Source organism: Ochotona curzoniae, unplaced genomic scaffold, assembly GCF_017591425.1.
Source record: "Ochotona curzoniae isolate NIBS_2020 unplaced genomic scaffold, NIBS_Ocur_1.0 scaffold_274, whole genome shotgun sequence".
Classification (NCBI taxonomy): Eukaryota; Metazoa; Chordata; class Mammalia; order Lagomorpha; family Ochotonidae; genus Ochotona; species Ochotona curzoniae.
In genome coordinates, this window is record NW_024467101.1 from 7539911 (window position 1) to 7560142 (window position 20232).

At 53.2% G+C, this 20232-nt stretch overlaps 1 protein-coding gene across 3 annotated transcripts; it reads left to right on the forward strand.

The window, feature by feature from the left end:
• Positions 1 to 6833: 6833 nt before the first annotated feature.
• PES1 (pescadillo ribosomal biogenesis factor 1) lies at positions 6834 to 18956 on the forward strand. 3 transcript variants are annotated; one of them, XM_041003842.1, is made up of 15 exons: positions 6834 to 6914; positions 9921 to 10000; positions 10547 to 10700; positions 11476 to 11585; positions 13634 to 13805; positions 13895 to 13984; positions 15002 to 15118; positions 15236 to 15310; positions 15442 to 15531; positions 15682 to 15797; positions 16099 to 16224; positions 16326 to 16510; positions 16858 to 17042; positions 17160 to 17321; positions 18373 to 18956. In XM_041003842.1, the coding sequence occupies exons 1-15, from the start codon at positions 6891 to 6893 to the stop codon at positions 18454 to 18456; spliced, it is 1770 nt and encodes a 589-aa protein (XP_040859776.1). In that variant the 5' UTR covers positions 6834 to 6890; the 3' UTR covers positions 18457 to 18956. The 3 variants fall into 3 exon arrangements, with proteins under 3 accessions (XP_040859776.1, XP_040859775.1, XP_040859773.1); XM_041003841.1 differs by having other exon boundaries at positions 15667 to 15797; positions 18373 to 18955; XM_041003839.1 differs by lacking the exon at positions 6834 to 6914 and having other exon boundaries at positions 9444 to 10000; positions 15667 to 15797; positions 18373 to 18954.
• The last annotated feature ends 1276 nt before the right edge of the window (positions 18957 to 20232 follow it).

A 20232-nucleotide genomic window follows, 5' to 3' on the forward strand; every position in this document is an offset into this window, starting at 1 on the left:
TCTCTGTATATCTGCTTTTCCAATAAAAAAAATAATAAAATAAATCTTTAAAAAAAAAGAATATATTAAAATCTTATTTTGGAAGTGAGTTGGCATAGAACAATGTTTATAATGAATCTTAAGCTTAAAAATATAAAACATAGGTTGCTTGCATAGAAAATTAGAAAATACAGATGCAAGGAGGAAAAGGAAGAGAAAGTAAAGAAAAACTCACCACGTGTGGGCATGTGGCACAGTAGTTGGGACATCACTTGGTGGAGCAGCATTGTGGGTCAATGGGTTGAGCCACTGCTTGTGATGCCAGCCTCCCATATTGAAGGGCTGGTTCAAGTCCTAGGGGCTCCACTTCCTGCCTGGGAAGGAAGCAGAAGATAGTCTAAATGCTTGGGACCCTACAACCCACCTAGGAGACCTTAATAGAGTTCTGGTCTCCTGGTCAGTCTAGCCCACCCCCAGCCACTGAGGCCATTTGGGAGTAAACCAGTGTTTGGAAGAAAGTTAACATTCCATAACAACAGAACAAGACTAAAGGTCATTTTCTTCTTCTTTTTTAAGGTAAATTTCTTAAACATTATCCAGAAAAATAACGAGACTTACGCATCTGGTTCTGCTTACAGAAGCCCCAAGCAGTCCTACTCAGCAGGTGCTGCCTCAGTGCTATGCTGCATATACATTCCAAAGTATTAAAAATACTTTGGGGAAAAAATGGCATGTATAACAAATGTGCAGACTTTCTTCTCATTAGTCCCTAGACAATATGTATTTTCATTTTTCATTGTTATTTATTATTAAAAGTTATTTATTTTGATTGGAAAGGCAGGTCAGATTCACCGAGAGAAGGAAAGGGTCCCAAGGGCTTGGGCCATAAGCTGTTGCTTTCCCAGGCCATAAGCAGGGAGCTGGCTGGGGAGCAGCCGGGATACGAACTGGTACCCACATGGGATTCTGGCACGCACCAAGGCGATGATTTTAGCCACTACGCTATCGCACCAGGCCCTTTCATGAAAAATTTAAAGTATATTCATAAAAATCCTCTAGGAGTGCTCCTTTTTACAAAATCCCTAGCCAGGAAAGTCTAGCCTTTAAGATGTCTGCATCTCACACTGGCATGTGAGGGTTTGATTCTTGCTTTTATTTCCTGACTCTCGTTCTGCTAATGCACTCAATGGGCTCCCTGGCTCCTAACTCCTGGCCTGGCCTCGCCCCAGCCTCCGCAAGCACCTAAGGAGTGGCTAATCAGATGGAAACATTCCTTCGCTCCTTTTCCACCCCTCCCTCCCTAAAAAAAAAGTTAAAAGCTTAGCCTCCTGACATGAAATACATAAGTATAAAGGCAGGAAATACTTGCTCTTGTTTACCCTGCCAACATCAATACACTTGCTCCCTTGAGACTTGAAGCTATAGCCACCTGTCCAGTTGTAGCCAAAAAAAGATAATAACAATCTTAAGAACAAAGACAGTTCTGTCTCGGCCCTTGGCTTGAGCGCCAGCCATCTCCCTAACTCACCTACCAGAATGGGTGAAAGTTTAAGCTCTAGAAACACCTCTGGCAACACGACCCCCCAACACACAGGAGTTATACATCCCTGGGACATGTATAGTTGGCATATATGAGGGTTCCCACATTGCTTGATTTGACCACGGATTGTATTACACTATATCGTAAAAAATCCCGAGATGACTTAAAGTCTACAGGAAACTGCATGTGACGTGGAAGCAGTGAGACAGTGCAGACAGCAAAGGGGAAAAAATCCCACCGTGAGGGAGAACCTGTCCCTGTGAGGACAGGCTCATGGCCTCCACAGGGCAGCAGCCATCTGTTACAGCTGAGATGCCCTCCAGGAGCCAGTGGGTCTACGGGGGCAGTGCCACGTCGGGAGCTCAGCGTTCTCTCCGTCGCTCTCCCTTATGCCTTGTCCCAGGCCTCATCCTCTCTCCCTTCCAGTCTTTTTAAATTCCACAGCCATGATCAGGTAGCCAGACCTCTAGTGCCTCTTCAACTTGGCTCACTTCTATACAGAAGAGATGATCCCCGTGGCTGGCCAGATTCCCCATCACCACTGCCCTGGCAATGGCCGCCATGGAGCTGTGGACTTTTTGTTTTTAGCTTTGAACCTAGTGACTCAGCCAACCTCTGCTCACTCCCAGCCTGCATATTTTTTCTCCTCCTTCTGTTGGCAGTGTGGAATTTCCACATGGCCATATGTGCACAGTGCAGAGGGATTCTGGAGTGTCAGCTGAGTGTGAGTAGGAGGGGAGTGGCATGGGCCACCAACTCACACAGCTTACTAGCCCTCTAGTCCCAAGAAGCCTTGATTATACTTACATGAACTGTTGCTGGGTCCGTGTGATCTTATCACTTGGTGGGACCCAAAGAAGCTGACTCATAATGGGCAGTTCCCAACTTGGTCACTTGGCGTCCAAAGGTCACATATTTCTTCTGTCTCAGGCCCCAGGGACAAACCGAGAGACACCTACCTCTCTGCAGTGAATGACCCGGTCCCAGAATACCAGGCACTTGTGCTGGGCCTCTGCTGCAGATCATTGCCACAAGTCCTGTGCTGTATCTTTCCCATCCATGCTCCTCCAGTGACCATATAAGGGTAGATCGGATGTCATGGGGCAGCTGCTGGGCTCCTGGCTCGCCAGCCTGCGGTCCTCTGCAGAGACCTTTCTTTGCTTGTCCTTTCTGATCAGCACCATTTCTGTGTAATAATAGTGAAGTTCGGGGGAGGAGGGAGGAACAGTCTGTTCAAGGATTTAGATCTCTTGAGACCGTGTTATGACACAAGATAGGAGTCTATGGCCATACCACCCTAAATGCGCCGGATTGCATCTGATCTTGGAAGCTAATTAGGGTCAGGCCTGGTTAGTACTTGGATGGGAGACACAAGACAGGAGAGTTGCATAGTCTTGATGTAAAACTCTACATGAATAGTATCACTTCTGTGAGAATGAACCTACTTTTTGAAATGGAGAACACACTCACTAAGCCACTGACCATTTACCTTGTACTTCTGACTTATGAATCTACTCTAGCAATGGTACATCCTATCTGCCACAGCCAACTACGATCATAACTGTCCCTCCCTGCAATACTTTAAAACAAAAACAAAACAAAACAAAAAAAGATTAAACTTGTTTTATTTGAAAAGTAGAGGTGCAGAGAAAGGAGAGCCAGAGAGAAAGATCTTCCATCAGGTGGTTCACTCTCCAAATGGCTGCAATGAAGGCTGGGGCAATCCAAAGGCAGGAGGCGGGAGCTTCTTCCAAGTCTCTCACATGGGTGCAGCGGCCCGAAGACTTGAGTCCCCACTGCTTTTCAGGCCACAAACAGGGGGCTGGATCAGTAGCGGATCAGTGGGACATGAACCGGTACCTATATGGGATGCCAGTGCCACAGGTGGGGGGGTTGAGCCTGCATGGCACTAGATTCTATAATACTGGCTTTCTAAAACTTTGTTACATCATTGTTACAGCTTGAATAGGATTTGTCTCCCCAAACAATACAGCTGTTTCAACACTGGGGTCTGAATGTTAACAGTTGATAGATTCAATTAGGCCATCTGAGGGCAGGGGCAGTGGAAGTTCTTTGGGTCACCAGGAGTGGGTCTCAGAGGGTGGTTCTCCAAAGAGGTTTGATTTTTATCTTAGTTCAAGTTCAGCTGACATGATCTTACACCTTTCTGGCTAAGTATGTGACAGTGCCTCCCCAGCTGCTATGATCAGCTTTGGGGGCTGCCTGCTCTTATACTCTTACGTTGAAATAAATCTTTTTTTTTTTTTCCTAAGAAACTCCTCTGGGGTATTCTAGTTAAAACAACTAAAAAGCAGTCTAATGCAAACGTCATTGAGGTAAAATGAATATATAAGCTATACACAGTTTACAGTTTAATGAGTCTTGACAGAGACAAGTGTAAGATCATTACTGCATTCAAGATGATGAATGTAGCCACCCTGCAACATTTCCGCCCACGTTTTTGTAATGCCTTCCTCTCAGCTCACTCCTCGCCCAATCTGGGGTAACTGTCACTATAAACTTATATCTTGTAGACCTTCACGTAGATATAATCATTCAGTAAGTTCTGGCTTCTTTCAGCATACTTGTTTTGTTGTTCACGTTGATTCCCCATGAAACTATGAAATATACCTTGATAATAGGATACTGGATTTTCTACCACAGTCTGTAGCTACAATGTCAGGATACACTTAAATAGCATAATGGGGGGGGAGGGGCTGGTGACTATTTTTTTTTTTTTATTGTTATTATTGTTGCTTACATTGTATTATGTAGTACAGTTTTATAGGCGCTGGGGATCCCCCCCACCCCTCCCGCTGGTGACTATTTTTGAAGGACTACATTATTGAAATAATACAGAGGAAATCAGTGGGGGGAAAAGAAATGGGGAGGAGATAGGGAAAAATCTCTGAGCCTGGTGTGATCGTCTAGTGGCTAAAGTCCTCGCCTTGCATGCACTGGGATCCCATATGGGCACTAGTTTATATCCCACTCGATCCACTTCTCATCCAGCTCCCTGCCTGGGACCTGGAAAGCAGGATGACCCAAATCCTTTGGACCAGGCACCCAAATCGGAGACCCAGAACAAGCTCCTGGATCCTGGCTTTGGATTGGCTGAGCTCTGGCTGCTGTAACCACCTGGGAGTGAACCAATGGAAGGAAGATCTCTGTCTCTCCTTCTTTTCCCTGTTTTCCTAAGCCATAAGCAGGGAGTTGAATAGGAAGTGGAGCAGTCAGGACATGAGCCGGTGCTCTCTCAGGATCCCAGTGCTTGCAAGGGGAGGATTTAGTCAACTGAGCCATGGTAAGAGGTGGAGGACAGCTCACAGCCTTGGGACCCTACACCCACATGGGAGACCTGGAAGAATCTCCTGGCTTTTGGCTTCAGATCAGCTCAACTCTGGCCTTTGCGGACACTTGGGAGATGAAACAGCAGATGGAGGATCTTCTCTCTCTCTCCTTTTTGTGTCTGACTTTGTAATAAAAATAAACACCTTTAAAAATCTGAATTTCACTATTTTTACTATGACATTCTGTGGATTTTGCCAAATGCTGAATGTCATGGATATAATTCACAGACTCGCACTGAATAATTCTAGAACTCCAAAAATATCCTAGGCTCTGTACACACAAGCACCCGCACTCCCTAATAAATCTTTCCGGTGTTAACTGTTACTATGGTGCTCCTTTTTCAGAAAGTGGTAGGATTGAAATCATACAATCTGTAGCTTTTGCAGGCCAGCTTTGTTAAGTTTCATCCAAGTCTTGCCAAGGCCTCACTGTGTGAAAATGAAAGACTCACAATGAGAGCTTTTCCTAGCGAACCAGCCAGCCAGCGGGAAGCGGCACAATTCCAGCTGCAGCCTCTGAGCCTGAGCTTGTGCTATTGAAATCACCCTTTGACTGCAGGCATGGAGGAGAAAGCGACGCAGACACACTGTGCCAAGACCCCAGGGAGTCTCCTCAGGGGTCAAGGCGTGTATCCTTACAGGGGCTAAGCTGCCACCTGTTGCTGGTTCCTGTCCCAGCTGCTCTACTTCCAAGCCAGCTGCCTACTATCCTGCCTGGGAAAGCAGCAGAGGATGGCTCAAGTCCTTGGGCCCCTGTACTCACATTGGAGACCCAGAAGAAACTCCTGGCTTCTGGCATCAGCCTAGCCCAGCTGTGAGCAACTGAAGCCATTCAGGGAGTGAACCAGCAGATGGAAGATGTGTGTACCTGTGTATCTTCTCCTTCCTTCTATAACTCTCTGCCTTTCAAATAAATAAGTAAAATCTTTTTTTTTTTTCCTTTGTCTCTAGCCAGTGGCATAGTCTTGGACCAAGCCTAGGGCCCTGAGGGAGTGCCCGGGCCTCAAGCCTGCGACATTGGCCCTTCAGGGGGTCAGCCTCTGCCACCTTAAGCCCATTCTGTCCAATGGCTCGGTCACAGCCTCTTTGGCTGGTCACACAGCATTTCTCTGGAAGTTTTCTAAATCCCTGCAATTTATGCCTCTGGACGCGTCTCTCTCTCCCTCTCTCCACACATGACGGGGACAGGTCACAGTCACAAAGGCCTCCCATTTAAACTTCTGAGGCCAGCTCCACATGAAGTCTGAGCCCAGAAAGGAAAAATAAAATAAAATAATAATAATAAAAAGTAAGTTGTATGGGGAGGTTTCTTATTTGGAGAAATCCTATGCTTATCCTTTGAGGATCACAACATGGATTTCCCGTATTCAAACGTTAAGCGAACCTTTGGAATACACTACGAATGTGGGTGTATTCTCGGCTCGGCAGCTCGGCACGCCACCGTTTTCATGCCAACGCTAAAGGCACCAGTTCTCTCCACCTCTGTGGAGAAAACATATCTGCTTCTGCTCTATCTTACCCCCATGAGAAACACCAAAAGAAGGCGACAGCGGACGACCACAACCTCACCCCAAGCTCCCACCACAGCGTTTCCTCAGCGCCCGCCGGCTTCTGACGTCGCCTAGCAACCTTTACCACGACAATACAACGGCACTGCGCAGACTCCAAGTCTTCCGTCCCCACCTCCCTCCTTCCCGACTTGCAACGGGGCTCACACTGTCAAGCCCTCGTCAGTTAGGGTAGTTATAGAATTGCCTGCATAACCACGTTCATTTAAAAACTCTCGTAACACCTGGTAGGTGAGAAATATATAGAAATAGCTGCTACGGTGATTTTTTTTTCAGTTTACAATCAGGCACAATGAAGAAAGGCCGTCATTTCCTCTTGGATTTGAACAGGCACCTCGAGGGGCAGCCCCACGGCGCCGGGATGAGGGAGACCCTCGGGGTCCTAGACAGCACACGTGTGGAAAGTGGCGCTGTGTGTCCACTCGGCGCTCGTGGGACCCTCGATCTGGAGCCATGGGAGGGCTGGAGAAGAAGAAGGTGAGTGAGGGCGCGAGGCCTGGCTGCCCAGACGGGGCGAAGCGCCAGAGTCGGCACGTCCGCCGCAAATGGCCGGACCTACGCGGCAGGAGACCGAGCGGGGCTCCAGCGTGGGCCAGGACCGCAATGAAATCCAGTCAAGGATGGTGGCGTTGTTGGGTTTAGCAAACTTAGCATCACCCCGGACCGGTCCCGGGAGTGGGCATCCACCAGAGGCAGAGGAACATGGGCCGAGCTCTCGCCCCTGTGTCGGACAGTCGTGTTAATGGCATGAGGAGATGCGGTGGGAGCGATGTGCAGATAGGATTTACGTTTTAGTTATCATTTCCTTCAACGTTTTCCAACACCCTTGCGTGTCAACTGTGGCGTTCAGTGTCCAGCAGGTGTTAGCTATTGTTGCTATAAAGATAGACGTTGGCGAGACGTACAAACCTGCCTTTAAGGGGCAGGTGCAGTTGGGAACAAAACTGTCATGAATCTGTGTTTAAAAGCACCGAGCTGCCACCTGCGGATTCCTCTGATGTCCACACTGGTTGTAAGGGGAGAGCCGAGAGGCGGGTCCCCCCACGTAGGTAGCAGCTCCCCGGTTTCATGAGCCATCACCTTGCCGTGTAGGAGCTAGGACCAACTATTGAACCCTGCCACTCCACTCTGGCATGTAGCATCGTGACCCTTGGACCAGATGCCCACTATACCATTGAAATTCCTTTTCAAGGTATAACATATAAGTATACATATGTACAGGTATGCGTATGTTCATGTAAAGCATATAAATATATGCTGACATGAAACTTATGTATTTACTGGAAAGGTAGAATGGCAGAAGGGTTAATTTTTTTTTTCAATTGGAAAGACAGGTTTATAGAAAGATCTTCTGTCCACTGGTTCACTCCCCAAATGGCTGATCCATAGCCAGGACCCAGGAGGTTCTGGGTTTCCCACATGCGTGCAGACTCCCAAGGCTTTGGGCCATCCTCTACAGCTTCCCAGGCCACAAGCAGGGAGCTGGATGGGAAGCGTGGCCGCCAGGAGTAGAACCAGTGCCCACATGGGATGCTGGTGCTCGCGGGCTGAGGATTAGCGAGTTGAGCCATTGGGCCAAGTCCAGAAAGCTGTTGATCCATCTACCTCATCACTCTCCAGGTGGCTGCAATAGTCAGGTGTGGGCCAGGCCAAAGCCAGGAGCTCCACCCTGGGTGACAGGCCCAGACCCTGAGCTATCTTCCATTACCTTCCCAGATGCCTGGTTAGGGAGCTAAGTTGAAAGCGGAGTATTGGTGTCCCAAGGGGAGGCGGCATCTGCTTTGGCACAGCCCCTGCCTCCACTGCTGATCTTCCAGGCCAGATTTCAGAACCATTGTGACATCACAGGCCAGAGGGTTCTTTTGTGTGAGAGAGCGAGCTATCCTGTGCTTGGCAACCCTGCAGAGCCCTCTACTCACTAGACACCAAGTGGCACCCAAACAGCCAGACATGGCCGTGGGCGTGGCTGAGTTTTTCTCCCGTCACATGTATCAAGGAAGTAAAAACATCCCTTTGGAAGCCACGCCTGCCCTTGGTGTTCAAAGGGATGCGCTTCACAGAGCTGCATGTGGCACCCTGGGGCCTGGGAAGCGCTTCCAACAGCCAGCTTCTTGAAACAGCTGAAATGCATCTTTTGTGTCCCAGATACACAATCAGCAAATGTCTAAAGGAGAGACGTGCTGGGCCCAGCAGTTAGGATGCCTGAATGCCACTCAGTGCTGGAGCGCCTGGGTTGTTACTGGACCCAGCCTCCTCACCAGCACACATGCTGCAAGGCAGCGGTGGTGGCTCAAGTCATTGGGTTCCTGTGGGAGATCTGGATTGAGTTCTTGGGGGCTGAACACCCGCTATGGTGGACCTTTCTCAAATGTACCAGTGCTCTGTGCATTTTCATCCCCACCCCGTCCCACCTCTCAAATACATGAAATAAATGAATGAAGGAAAGAGTGAATGAAGGTTGCATCTCAGGGTTGCTCATACACAGCCGTCTGTCATGCGGAGTGGCAAGTGTGGGGTGGCATGCGGGAACCTGCAGACCAGGCCCCTGCCCTGGCGCCCTCACGGCACGCGGGAGGAACTGTCACCGTGTGTTCAGCAGGGGAGAAGGGGACCTATAGCACACATTTTCTTTTCCTTTTCCTTAAGATTGATTACTTTATTTGAAAGGCGAAGTTAGAGAAGGGGAGCAGACTTCCTTCCATCCACTGGTTCGCTACCCCCCACCCCCCAAATGGTTGATGTGGCTGGAGGTAGGCAGGATCAAAGCCAGGAGCTTCTTCCGGATCTCCCACGTGTGTGGCAGGGGACCCAAGCACTTGGAAAGTAATGTTTTCCCTAGGCCATTAGCAAGGGAAGCTGGATAAGAAGTACAACAGCCAGAACTTAAACCTGCGCCTACATGGGATGCCAGCATCTCAGGCAGCAGCTTTACCTGCTGTGCCCCTTGGCGGACATATTCAGCTAGGTAGTATCAACCCCAGGAGGGCAAGACTGGCTTGGAGACCCTTCTAGGTGTTTATGCTGGTTTGTGGTGCATCCTGGGGGACCACAGAGGATACATAGGTTAGCAGTATACACGGTTAGCAGCATTTCACAGGGCTGGGGGGGCGGGGGAAGGGTGATGGGAAAGACTAAAGTCTGGTGGTGGTGAGGATGTGAGAGAGAGACTGACAATATTGGCTTCACAGTTAGGCACTCAAGCTCTGGACTCAGACCTGGGTTCGAATCCCAGCTCCGGTTCTTAAGAACGCTGAGTGACTTGAAGGACGTTATTTCACTGAGCCTCTTGCCTCTCACGGAAGATGGGGATTCTCAGTGGTCTGCATCTCACTGGCTGTAGCCCAGTAGGCCAGCTCCCACCGCCAGAGCACTGCCCATCCCAGAAGCCCCTCTGCTACCTAGCGGGAGGCCTGCTGAGGTTGACATCCCTACCTCCGGTCATCACTCATGGACAATTGGTTTTGTTTCGCTTCCTTCCCCAAGTATGAGCGGGGCTCAGTCACCAACTACATCACTCGGAACAAGGCCCGGAAGAAGCTGCAGCTGAGCCTGGCTGACTTCAGGTGAGCTTTGAGACCAGAGGAGGGCATAGGGGTCGCCTGACAGGGAACTGTCGTCCAAGCCACTGAGCAGTCTGGAGTTCTGGCACCCTTGCTCATTCTTACCCGGCTCTGCCTTAGTGGGGAGCCTCCTGTGCCAGGCATGGCCTGAGGGGAAGCAGGAAGAGAGCTGGGGCTAGCAAGGTCAGGCTGGAGGCCCCTGGCCCTGGCCATCCCAGTCCCTGCAGCCCCATCTGGCCCACTGTTGGTCCTTCCGACACACCCAACAATTTGCAAACACATGGCCTTTCTGCCTGTTCTTCTACCTCTTACATGGTGGGAATGACCACCTCTCCCCACGGACTCCCCCATCTCCCCTGCCCTGCCCTGCTTGTTGTCCCCACCAGCCTTCCTGCCTCTTTGCTTTCTGGTGCTCGAGCGAAGCCTGTGTTAGCTTTTCATCAGGGAAGCTTGTAGCCAGCGGACTCCTGTGTTAGAAGGGTCCTGGGCACCATTGCTGGCCAGGGTTCTGTCCCTTTGCCAATGGCATGAATGGCATCTGCCCTCCAGACGCCTGTGCATCCTGAAGGGTATTTATCCCCACGAGCCCAAGCACAAGAAGAAGGTGAACAAGGGCTCCACGGCGGCCCGCACCTTTTACCTCCTCAAGGACATCCGGTTCCTGCTCCACGAGCCCATTGTCAACAAGTTCCGGGAATACAAGGTGAGGTCTGGACCCTGGCCTCTGGTGGGGCCCCACCATGGCACACCGACCCCAGGCAGGGTGCTCAACCCCTTCTGAGCTCACCTGTTCAGGGCAGAGAGGACTTAGCAAGGATCCATGTGAAGCCCCCATTAGATGTTTGGGTGTTGTTGGCGCTGAACCTGGAAAATGCTTAGGGGCTCCCTGGTCTTTTTTTTCTCCCATTTTTCCTATTTTGAGTCTTGAGATTGCTGCTATGGGACCAAGCCTTCCATCCCACAAACAGTGGGATTATTTAGTGGTCTCATAGCACGGGAAAAGCAGAGACCTAGCGATTGTACCTACTGGCTGTTCAGAGCAGACTCCCTGGAAGGAGCTGGCGGTCATGGAAGCCCTGATGGACAGCGAGGTCCCTGCTTGGGGGGTTGAGGAACACATTTGATGGTGCACGGGTGACCCGGCCACCTTTGCTGGTGGCTTGTCCCAGAGCTACCGTTGCTGATCCCAGCCCAGGCAGCTCGTGAGCTGCTCTTGGGAGCAAAGAAGTCTGTGATTGGGTGGGAGGGAGGACTGGTCCCAGCTCTGTTTCTCTGGGTGACAGTGGCACACATAGATTCATGCTGGCACACCCCATAGGTCAGGCGAGGTGCTTCATGGAGGGGGCTGGGGTGGGGCCTGACCACGCAGGCAGGCAGCACTGAGCAGCCTCCTGCCTGGCGGATGTGTCACATGTGGGAGGCAGCACGTGTGGGAACCCACATCCGGAGCCTTGTTGATCTGTTCCTGTCTCTCCCAGGTGTTTGTCCGCAAGCTGCGGAAGGCCTATGGGAAGAGCGAGTGGAACACCGTGGAGCGTCTGAAGGACAACAAGCCCAGCTACAAACTTGACCACATCGTCAAGGAGCGGTGAGTGGGTCGACACCTCTCACTGCACTGTCTTTCTTCACGGCCAGGCCCAGCCTAGCACTAGGGACACGGTAGGGGACGGGCCAAAATTTTGCATGCTTTGGGAAGAGGCACACCCAAGCAGACAACTGACAAATTACTGGTGTGGTTGCAAGTGACCATGGATACCACATGGCAGGAGCTGGGTAGTGAGGTGGTTAGACATTACTTGCAGGCTCATCAGAGGGAGATTTGTGAGCCAGCTGTGGAGGGGCATGTCCCCAGCCCTGGCAGCAGCATGTGCCAAAGCCCTGTGCTGGAGGAAAGGCAGAGTTCTGGGTCTGCGTGAGGGCTGAGACCTGTCTGGCCCTGACTGTCCCTGCCCACCTTCCCAGCAGCCCACCCTCGCCCAGGGGCCATGTGAGTGACTGCCCCTCCAAGAAGTGTTTGGCAATGTCTGGAGATCAATCTGTTCTCACGTCTGGGTTGGAGGTTCTGTTGCTATGGAGTGGCATACAGACACCACACAGTGCACAGAGCAGCCTAGGGAGGTTCAGAAATCTGGGCTGTAGTGGACGTTTGTCTTCTCCTGGGAGTGCTGATGCCCATCACCAAGATGGATGGGCTCAGCCGTGGCCAGGCTGACCAGGCTGCTAAACTGCTCATTAGTTCTCCCCAGCCCCAAGGCCGCTGGGCTGCATGGCCAGAACCCAATCTGTGGTCTGAACAAGCCCCCTTCTCTATAATCAGGAGGCCGTGGTAGCAGCTGTTAGGGGGGACATAGGAGAGTGAAGCACCTCAGCCATAACCCGAGCGTGAAGGCAATCAGTGCCCTGGAAACAGCCAGTGCCGTTTCTAGAAAGTGCCTCGACTGTTGGGTTATCTGTAAGCTGGACAGGTAGCAATCTGCAGGGCACGAGCCAGGCCACTGAGGTTCCTGTCCCTGTACCTAGAGCCCAGTTGGCTGCGGCCTCAGGAGAGGTGCCAGCACGTTCTTGCCTGGGTGTGAGCCCTGCCAGGCCACTCCTGACTCATGGCCTTTTGGGGCAGAGAGGACCTTGACACCTGGCCCTAGCCCTGGGACTTCCAGAGTCGTTTTTGTTTGTTTTAAGATTGATTCATTTGAAAGCCAGTGTGACAGAGAGATCTTCCTTCTGCTGGTTCATTTGCCAGATAGCCACAGTGGTTAGCGCTGGGCCGGGCTGAAGCTAGCAACCTAGAGCTCAGTCCAGGTCTTCCAAATGGGTTACAGAGGCCCAGGTATTTGGGCCATCATCTCCTGCCTTCCCAGGTTCATTAGCAGGGAGGTGGATGGGAAGTAGAGCAGCCAAAACTTGAAAAACGAAGCTCCTATGGGATGTAGCATCACAGGTGGTGACTTATCCCATTGCACCATAATTCTGGCTCCGAGGACCCAGTTTTAAACTAGCCAAGCCTATTCCAGTGGTGTCATTTCCTAGAGAAAGCTGGAGCCAGCTAGGACCAAGTGACCCACAGAGGGTCAGGATTATAGTTAAGAAAGAGACCAGAATCTGTCTGACCCTCGGTCCAGTGTCCATCCCTCAGTACAGCCCCCACGCAGTCCTGGATTCTTCACTCTTGTCATCTTCCTCCTCTGCCACGTGGTTTTGCTGTGACTCCTCCAGGCCCACCCAGGCCTCAGTTCCAGACCTTCTGCTGTAATTGTCCTGCCAGCTAGATACAAGTCTGGGGAGCATGGCCAGGCCCGGCTGCCGTGTGAGGAGCTGCAGCCTGTGAGGGTGACTCTAAGTGCCATTTCCCACATGGGTCTCCTGATAGAGCTCAGAGCTGGCTCATGGTGAGTGGTGGTCTCTTAACAGACCCCCATCCTCAGGGTTCACCAGGCACATTCTGGTTAGATGACCAGCACCTTCTCTCCCAGGTCTCTTCCCAGCTCTGTTGAGGGCCAGATCAGAAGGTGGTGGTGGCAAGACCTGGCTTGGGCTGTAGAGCCTTCAAGTGGCTGTTGGGGTGGTTCAAGGAGGTAGGGACTCCTACTCTGAGCCCAGGCTGAAGGAGCCCACGAGGTCCTACCCCTGGCCTTGCAGGTATCCCACGTTCATCGACGCCCTGCGGGACTTGGACGATGCCCTGTCCATGTGTTTCCTCTTCTCCACCTTCCCACGGACTGGCAAGTGCCATGTACAGACCATTCAGCTCTGCCGCCGGCTCACGGTGGAGTTCATGCACTATGTCATCGCCGCCCGTGCCCTGCGCAAGGTGAGCCACCGTGGGGCCCCCCCAGCCGGGCCCACCCAGCCCTTCCCGCCCGCCTGGGCTCTCACACTGCTGTGTCTGTCTTGCCACAGGTCTTCCTCTCCATCAAAGGTATTTACTACCAGGCTGAGGTGCTCGGCCAGCCCATCGTGTGGATCACACCCTACACCTTCTCTCATGATGTGAGTCTGTCCTTGCGTTGGTCCTGGTGGACAGAGGGACAGGGCTTTGCTGGATAACTGTGTGCTGACTTCTGAGGGTGGGGAGCTAGGTGGGAGCCCTAAACTGGCCCAGCTCCAGCTCTCATCAGCCAGGTGACCTTGGCCACATTCCTTTGCCTCTCTGCGTCTCGCTGAACAATGCATGTTCACCTTGTAAGCTTCATTGTGGGAGCTTGGAGAAGGTCTTCAAAGGTCAGTGCTTGACCTCTGGGGAGCTGGTCAGACAGCATGGGACAGAGCCACCACCTGGACAGTGGCAGAGTGAGCCCTCTCTGGCGCCTGCCACAGGGAGCCCTGCTATCTGGCTTCCCTGCCCTACTTCCTCTTCCCCTTTTCCTAGGGGAACGAATGGGGATCACACAGATCCGCAGCACATGGCACCCCTTCCTGTGGATCTCAGGAACTCCTGAGGAGGCGGGCAGGGGTCCACCAAGAGGAGTCCCCAGTGGGACTCTGCTGCCACTTGCCAGGGCATGGGTGGGCGGAGTCCTGTCCTGCTCTTCCCGCCTAGGCTTTCCCCAGGTGTCTTGATGGGCGGGGGACTGAGGAGGGCTACCTCCTAGTGCTCATGGCTGCCTGCAGCAGGCAAGAAGCTGCAGGGAGGTGGGGCTGGATAATGAAGGCCTGAGCTCCAACCAGGCCAGGGAAAGCTAGCTAAGGACAAAAGTCCAGGCTGACACTTTGAAGGCTTAGGTGGCATGACATTGTGGGACTACAGAGACCTCAGTTTACCTTTCCTTTTGGCTTCCCCCTTCCTCACTAGGGGGAGCGGGTGGCCTGGCATGTCTCCAGGATGGCTCCCAGCCTCAGGGCTGTCCCCTGGAGCCTCGCTTGTGCTCAGGAGGTCCCAGGCAGCATTGGGCCATGCAGCCCCTGATCTCCCAGCAGAGCTGTTGGACAGGAGCCCTGTGGTCCTTGGGCAGGTAGATGCTACCTCTCTGAACCCACGCTCCTGCTGTATGTTCCCCCATCCTCCAGCACCCAACAGATGTGGACTACAGGGTCATGGCCACCTTCACCGAGTTCTACACCACCCTGCTGGGCTTCGTCAACTTCCGCCTCTACCAGTCACTCAACCTCCACTACCCACCCAAGGTAGCACCCACCCAGCCCCTTCTACTTGAGGATGGGAGCCACAGCCCTTCTCTCCCACATGGAGGTGGCACAGGGCCAAGGGTGTCTTCTTCCCACTGACCCTCCCCTGCTTTCCAGCTCGAAGGTCAGACCCACGTAGAAAGGAAGGGCAGTGATGACACCTATGCCCTGGACTCGGAGAGCTCAATGGAGGTGAGGGGGTTGCAGGAGGGGTCCCCTGTGCCTCCCCCCAGCTGCCTAGGGGCTTGCTGGGTGGGTGCCACAGCTGCTGCCCTTCCCCCAGTAAGACCCCCTCCTGCAAGCCCCCATGGCTTCTCTTATAGAAACTGGCAGCCCTTGGTGCCAGCCTGGCCCGCGTGGTGATGCCCACCATGGAGGAGGAGGCCGAGGTGGATGAGTTTCCAGCTGATGGGGTGAGCATTGTGCTGGCTTCCAGAATCCAGGGGGTTGGGGCAATATGGGATAGAATTAGCACTTAGAAAATGCAGGGTCTGGAAGGCACCAGGGAGGGGTTACAGGCCCTTCTGCAGTGGCCGCTTTCCTTGCAGGAGATGGCAGCCCAGGAGGAGGACCGCAGGAAGGAAATGGAGGCACAGGAGAAGCACAAGAAGCTCTTTGAGGGCCTCAAGTTCTTCCTGAACCGCGAGGTGCCCCGTGAGGCCTTGGCATTCACAATCAGGTAGGGGGCTTAAGGGCCGGCTGCCAGCACTGGCTCTGATTCAGCCACACTCTGGCTCAGGATGGCCCAGGATGTCGTGGCATCCGTGTCGGCATCCTACAAAGCAGCGCGTGGAAGGCGAGTAGCATAGCCGCCACGCACATGGGAAGACGGTGGGCAGAAGGCTGGAACTGTGGGCAGGTTCTGGGGTAGGGAGAAGAAACTGTGCCCCAAGACGATGAACATGAATCATTGGGCTGGGGAATCCAGTAGGACCCAAGTGGCTCACGCACAGTTGCCCCTATGGGGTGTCTATCTGTAGGAGTTTTGGGGGGGACGTGTCCTGGGACAAGTCTTTGTGCATCGGAGCCACCTATGACGTCACAGACTCACACATCACCCACCAGATCGTCGACCGGCCTGGGCAGCAGACGACCGTTGTTGGCAGGTAGGCCCCTAGGGCCCGACCCTGTTGGCTTCCAGGATAGAAATCCTTAATATCCCCTTGTGTGACCCACATCCTCCATGTCCCCTGCCACTCTGTGCCAGGTACTACGTGCAGCCCCAGTGGGTGTTTGACTGCGTGAACGCCCGCCTCCTGCTCCCTGTGGCGGACTACTTCCCCGGGGTGCAGCTGCCCCCGCATCTTTCACCCTTCGTGACCGAGAAGGAAGGGGACTATGTCCCACCCGAGAAGCTGAAGCTGCTGGCTCTGCAGCGGGGAGAGGACCCAGGTGTGTGGGGAGGGGCTTGTGGGGAGCTCCATGCAAAGCAGTGAGCAGAACCTGCTTTGGTGGACAGCATGGGGAAAGTGGCAGTTGCATCCTCCAGTCCCACGTGCTGCTTCCTGTGGAGTGACAGCACAGAACAGTCCAGAGTGGCCCGGTGTTGGTCTAGGAGGTGGCAGCTCAGGACAGGGGGCTGTGGCGGTTCCTTAGAAGCATCAGGGGCAGGGGCTGCAGCTGGGCTAGACCTGAGCTGCCTTTGGCTGGCGCTGTTGGTCAGGCTGGGGTTCCAGGGCCTGCACTCACAGGAAAAAAAACAGCCCCCCATCTGACTGTCTGTGAATCATTGGCTGTAGGAAACATGAATGAGTCTGAGGAAGAGGAGGATGAGGAAGAGGAGGAGGAGCAGGAGGAAGAAGAAGACCATGAAGGAGAAGAAGGGAGAGAAAATGAAGAAAAGATGGACAATGTGGAGGCTGGTTTGGAAAAAGAGAAAGAGGCCCGGCTGGCAGACATGGAGGAGCAGAAGATGGAGGGGAAGGTACGGAGGTGCTGGCTGGGGCAGGGGTGAGGGGCAGTCTGGGCCGCAGCGCCACTGGGTGCAGTGGGGCAGGATCTGGCATGCTGAGCCCAGTCACCTGCCGCCCTGTGTCCCCAGAAACCCCGGGTGGTGGCGGGCACCCTGAAGCTGGAGGACAAGCAGCGGTTAGCCCAGGAGGAAGAGAATGAGGCCAAACGCCTGGCCATCATGACGATGAGGAAGCGGGAAAAGTACCTCTACAACAAGATCATGTTCGGCAAGAGACGCAAGATCCGCGAGGTGAGTGGCCGCTGTGCAGGGGAGGCTGCGGACTGACTCGATCACTCTGGGCCTTTTCCTGGGGACACTTCTGCGGCCTGCAGAAGCATCTTGGTGTGGCTGGGGCCTTCCTTAGCTCTGTCCCTTTCATGCAACAGGCCTCTGGCCAGATTGCTTGTGGTCTCTACAAAGCCACACAGGTTCGTTGGTAAATTCTGTCTATTTTTCTTTTGTTTGAAAGGCTGAGAAGGAAAGAGAGATGTGCCCACACTAGCGAGGGCTGCAGCGAGCTAAAGTGGGGAGGGCCAGCTTTCAAACTGGGTAACCAGAATTCCACTGCCTAAGCTGTCGCCTGCTTACCTGTGCCCAAGTGTGTGTTAGCAGGAAGCAGGGCTGTGTCGTGCACCCAGACACCCTGATGTGGAATGTGAGTGTCAACTGCTAGGTCAGATGCCTGCCCCCACAGATGCTCATTTAAATTGAAAACAAAATGTGTGTCCCTCCCCAAGAATTCTTGTAAGGGATGGTGTAAAGGTGGCCCCAGCTGGCCCTCCGAGCACCCCAGGTTTCCTTGGGAGTGTGGTAGCACGTACTTGAGGCACATCATGGATAGGCAGTCACCCTGTGAACAAGCTGCTGCATCAGCTATTCTGAAACAGAGCCTCACGTAGCCGGACCCTGGGGTTCTTCCGTGAATCAGGGAGAACCTGGCCTCGCCACTGGGGGACGCTCTCAGCTATAACACCCCTGGGGCCTGGCCTGGCCTTTCCCTCCTCCAGATGGTTTTGTGAGCTGTTGTCCAAGGCATGTCACTGTTGCATTGTCACATGGGTCTTGTGGTGCCCCCTGCCCACCATTCTAATCCTAGGACAGGTTAGACTGCTTTCCAACTTGCCTGAGTGGTGCGGTGGTCCAGCTCAGGGTGCCTTGGAGTCTCTTGTCTTGAGATCTAGGAGTTGGGGGTGTCAGGGCCTATTCCTCTCCCAGGTGTAATAAGCCCTGTGGTCACCCTAACCCTAACCCTTCCACTGCCCGCACCCATCCTGGCTGACCATCCTCTTCTTCCCCGCAGGCCAACAAACTGGCACAGAAGCGGAAAGCCCATGACGAGGCGCTGCGATCTGAAAAGAAGGCCAAGAAGGCGAGACCAGTGTGAGCACCCATGGCCGCTTGCCAGGTGGCGGCAGAACACGGACACAAGCCCAGCAACAGAACAGAGGCGCTGCCATCCTTCCCTGGTGCCTTAGCCCTCCCCAGCACACTCGCGCTGGCTGGCTGGGCCCATCGGAGGGAGTCGTGCCTGTGACTGGGCAGAAAAGAGCTCCTGTGGCCCCAGGCATCGGGACAAGGGCCCAGCTGGCCCTTCCCCACTCCCCTCGGTCACGTAGCTTCCTTCCCCTCTTACCTGTGTGGACCCAGGATTATCAGGGTGTCACGATGGGCTGGGGGGCAGGGGAGCATTTGCTATTAAACGGCTGACTTGCAGCCAATTGCATTATGTGCTCATGTGCCTTGCTGGAAGGATGGGAGAGGGACCCATTTGTGCCCAGTGCCGCAGGCCAGGCAGCCCTGGCTGTTCACTGAGGTGAACCCAGGTGAACCCTGCTGAGCTGCTTTGATGTCCAAGGGCCCTGCTGGGTGTCAAGAGCCAGAAGATGGCTGCATGGGTCCCAGGAGGGTACTTGCAGACCGGCATGGCCTTGAATCACATTCTAGCCCTGCATGCCTTTTCCCTTGTGAGGCTGCTTCCTGGCCTTTTAGTTGTTGGGGGGAGGTTCTTGGGCCCCTTCAAAAGGCTCTATCAGTGTCCAGCAAGACTCAGGAGTGCCCAGGGACTCCAGAGAAGGGTTTGTGTCCCTGCTGAAGCCAGAAGAGCCATGCCTCAGAAAAAGGGACTTCCCTGGCTTAGCATCATGGACTTGAGTAGAACTGCCGAGTGGCTCCCAGTGTGTGGCTTGTCGGCAGCCTGACTAGGGACCCCCATGAGGACTGTCCTGGAGTGCCCCTGCTGCAGCTTGAGTGTTGCCTACAGCAGGCAGGATCTGAGAAACCCATGGGTTTTGGCACTGGGTCCCTGGCACTTACGGGCATTGGCTTTGCTCTCACCAGCTGCTGGCCCTGTGGGCAGAGTATTTCAGGGACAAAGGGGGACCAGCCAGTCCAAATGGCAGGGAAGTCGAGAGCTTCCATGACAGGGCCACCGTAGTGACATGGTAGGCTAATTCTTGGCCTGTGGCACCAGGATCCCATATGGACATGGGTTCAAGTTCTGGCTGCTCCACTTCTACTCCAGGCCCTGCTTATGGTCTGGAAAAGCAGTGGAAAGTGGCTCATTGCTTGATCCCCTGCCACCCCATGGGAAGCCAGAAGGCGGCTCCTGGCTCCTGGTTTCTGATCAGCTCAGCTCCAGCCATTGTAGCAATTTGGGGAGTGAACGGAGGATGGAATATCTCTCTTCTGTTTCTGTAAATCCTCCTTTCAAATAGAAATTTTTAAAATACTTCTATTCATCTATTTTTGATCTATTTTTATTGAAAAGTCATATATACAGAGAGGAGGAGAGACAGAAGATCTTCTGTCTGCTGATTCACTTCCCAAGCAGCCACAACAGCTGGAGCTGAGCCAATCCAAAGCCAGGAGCCAGGAGCCTCCTTCCAGGTTTCCCACTTGGTTGCAGGGTGGCAAGGCTTTGGGCTGTCCTTGACTGCCTTGTCAGGCAACAAGCAGGGAGCTGGATGGGAAGTGAGGCTGCCAGGATACGAACCGGCGCCCATATGGGATCCTGGTGTGTGTAAGGCAGGGACTTTAGCTGCTAGGCTACTTTTTAAAATTATTATTAAGATTTGATTTTATTTTTCTTGTATGAATTTTATTTTTGATGAATTTTACATATTTGATTACCGTGTGAAGGGTCAAAGGCTAGAGGAAAGTG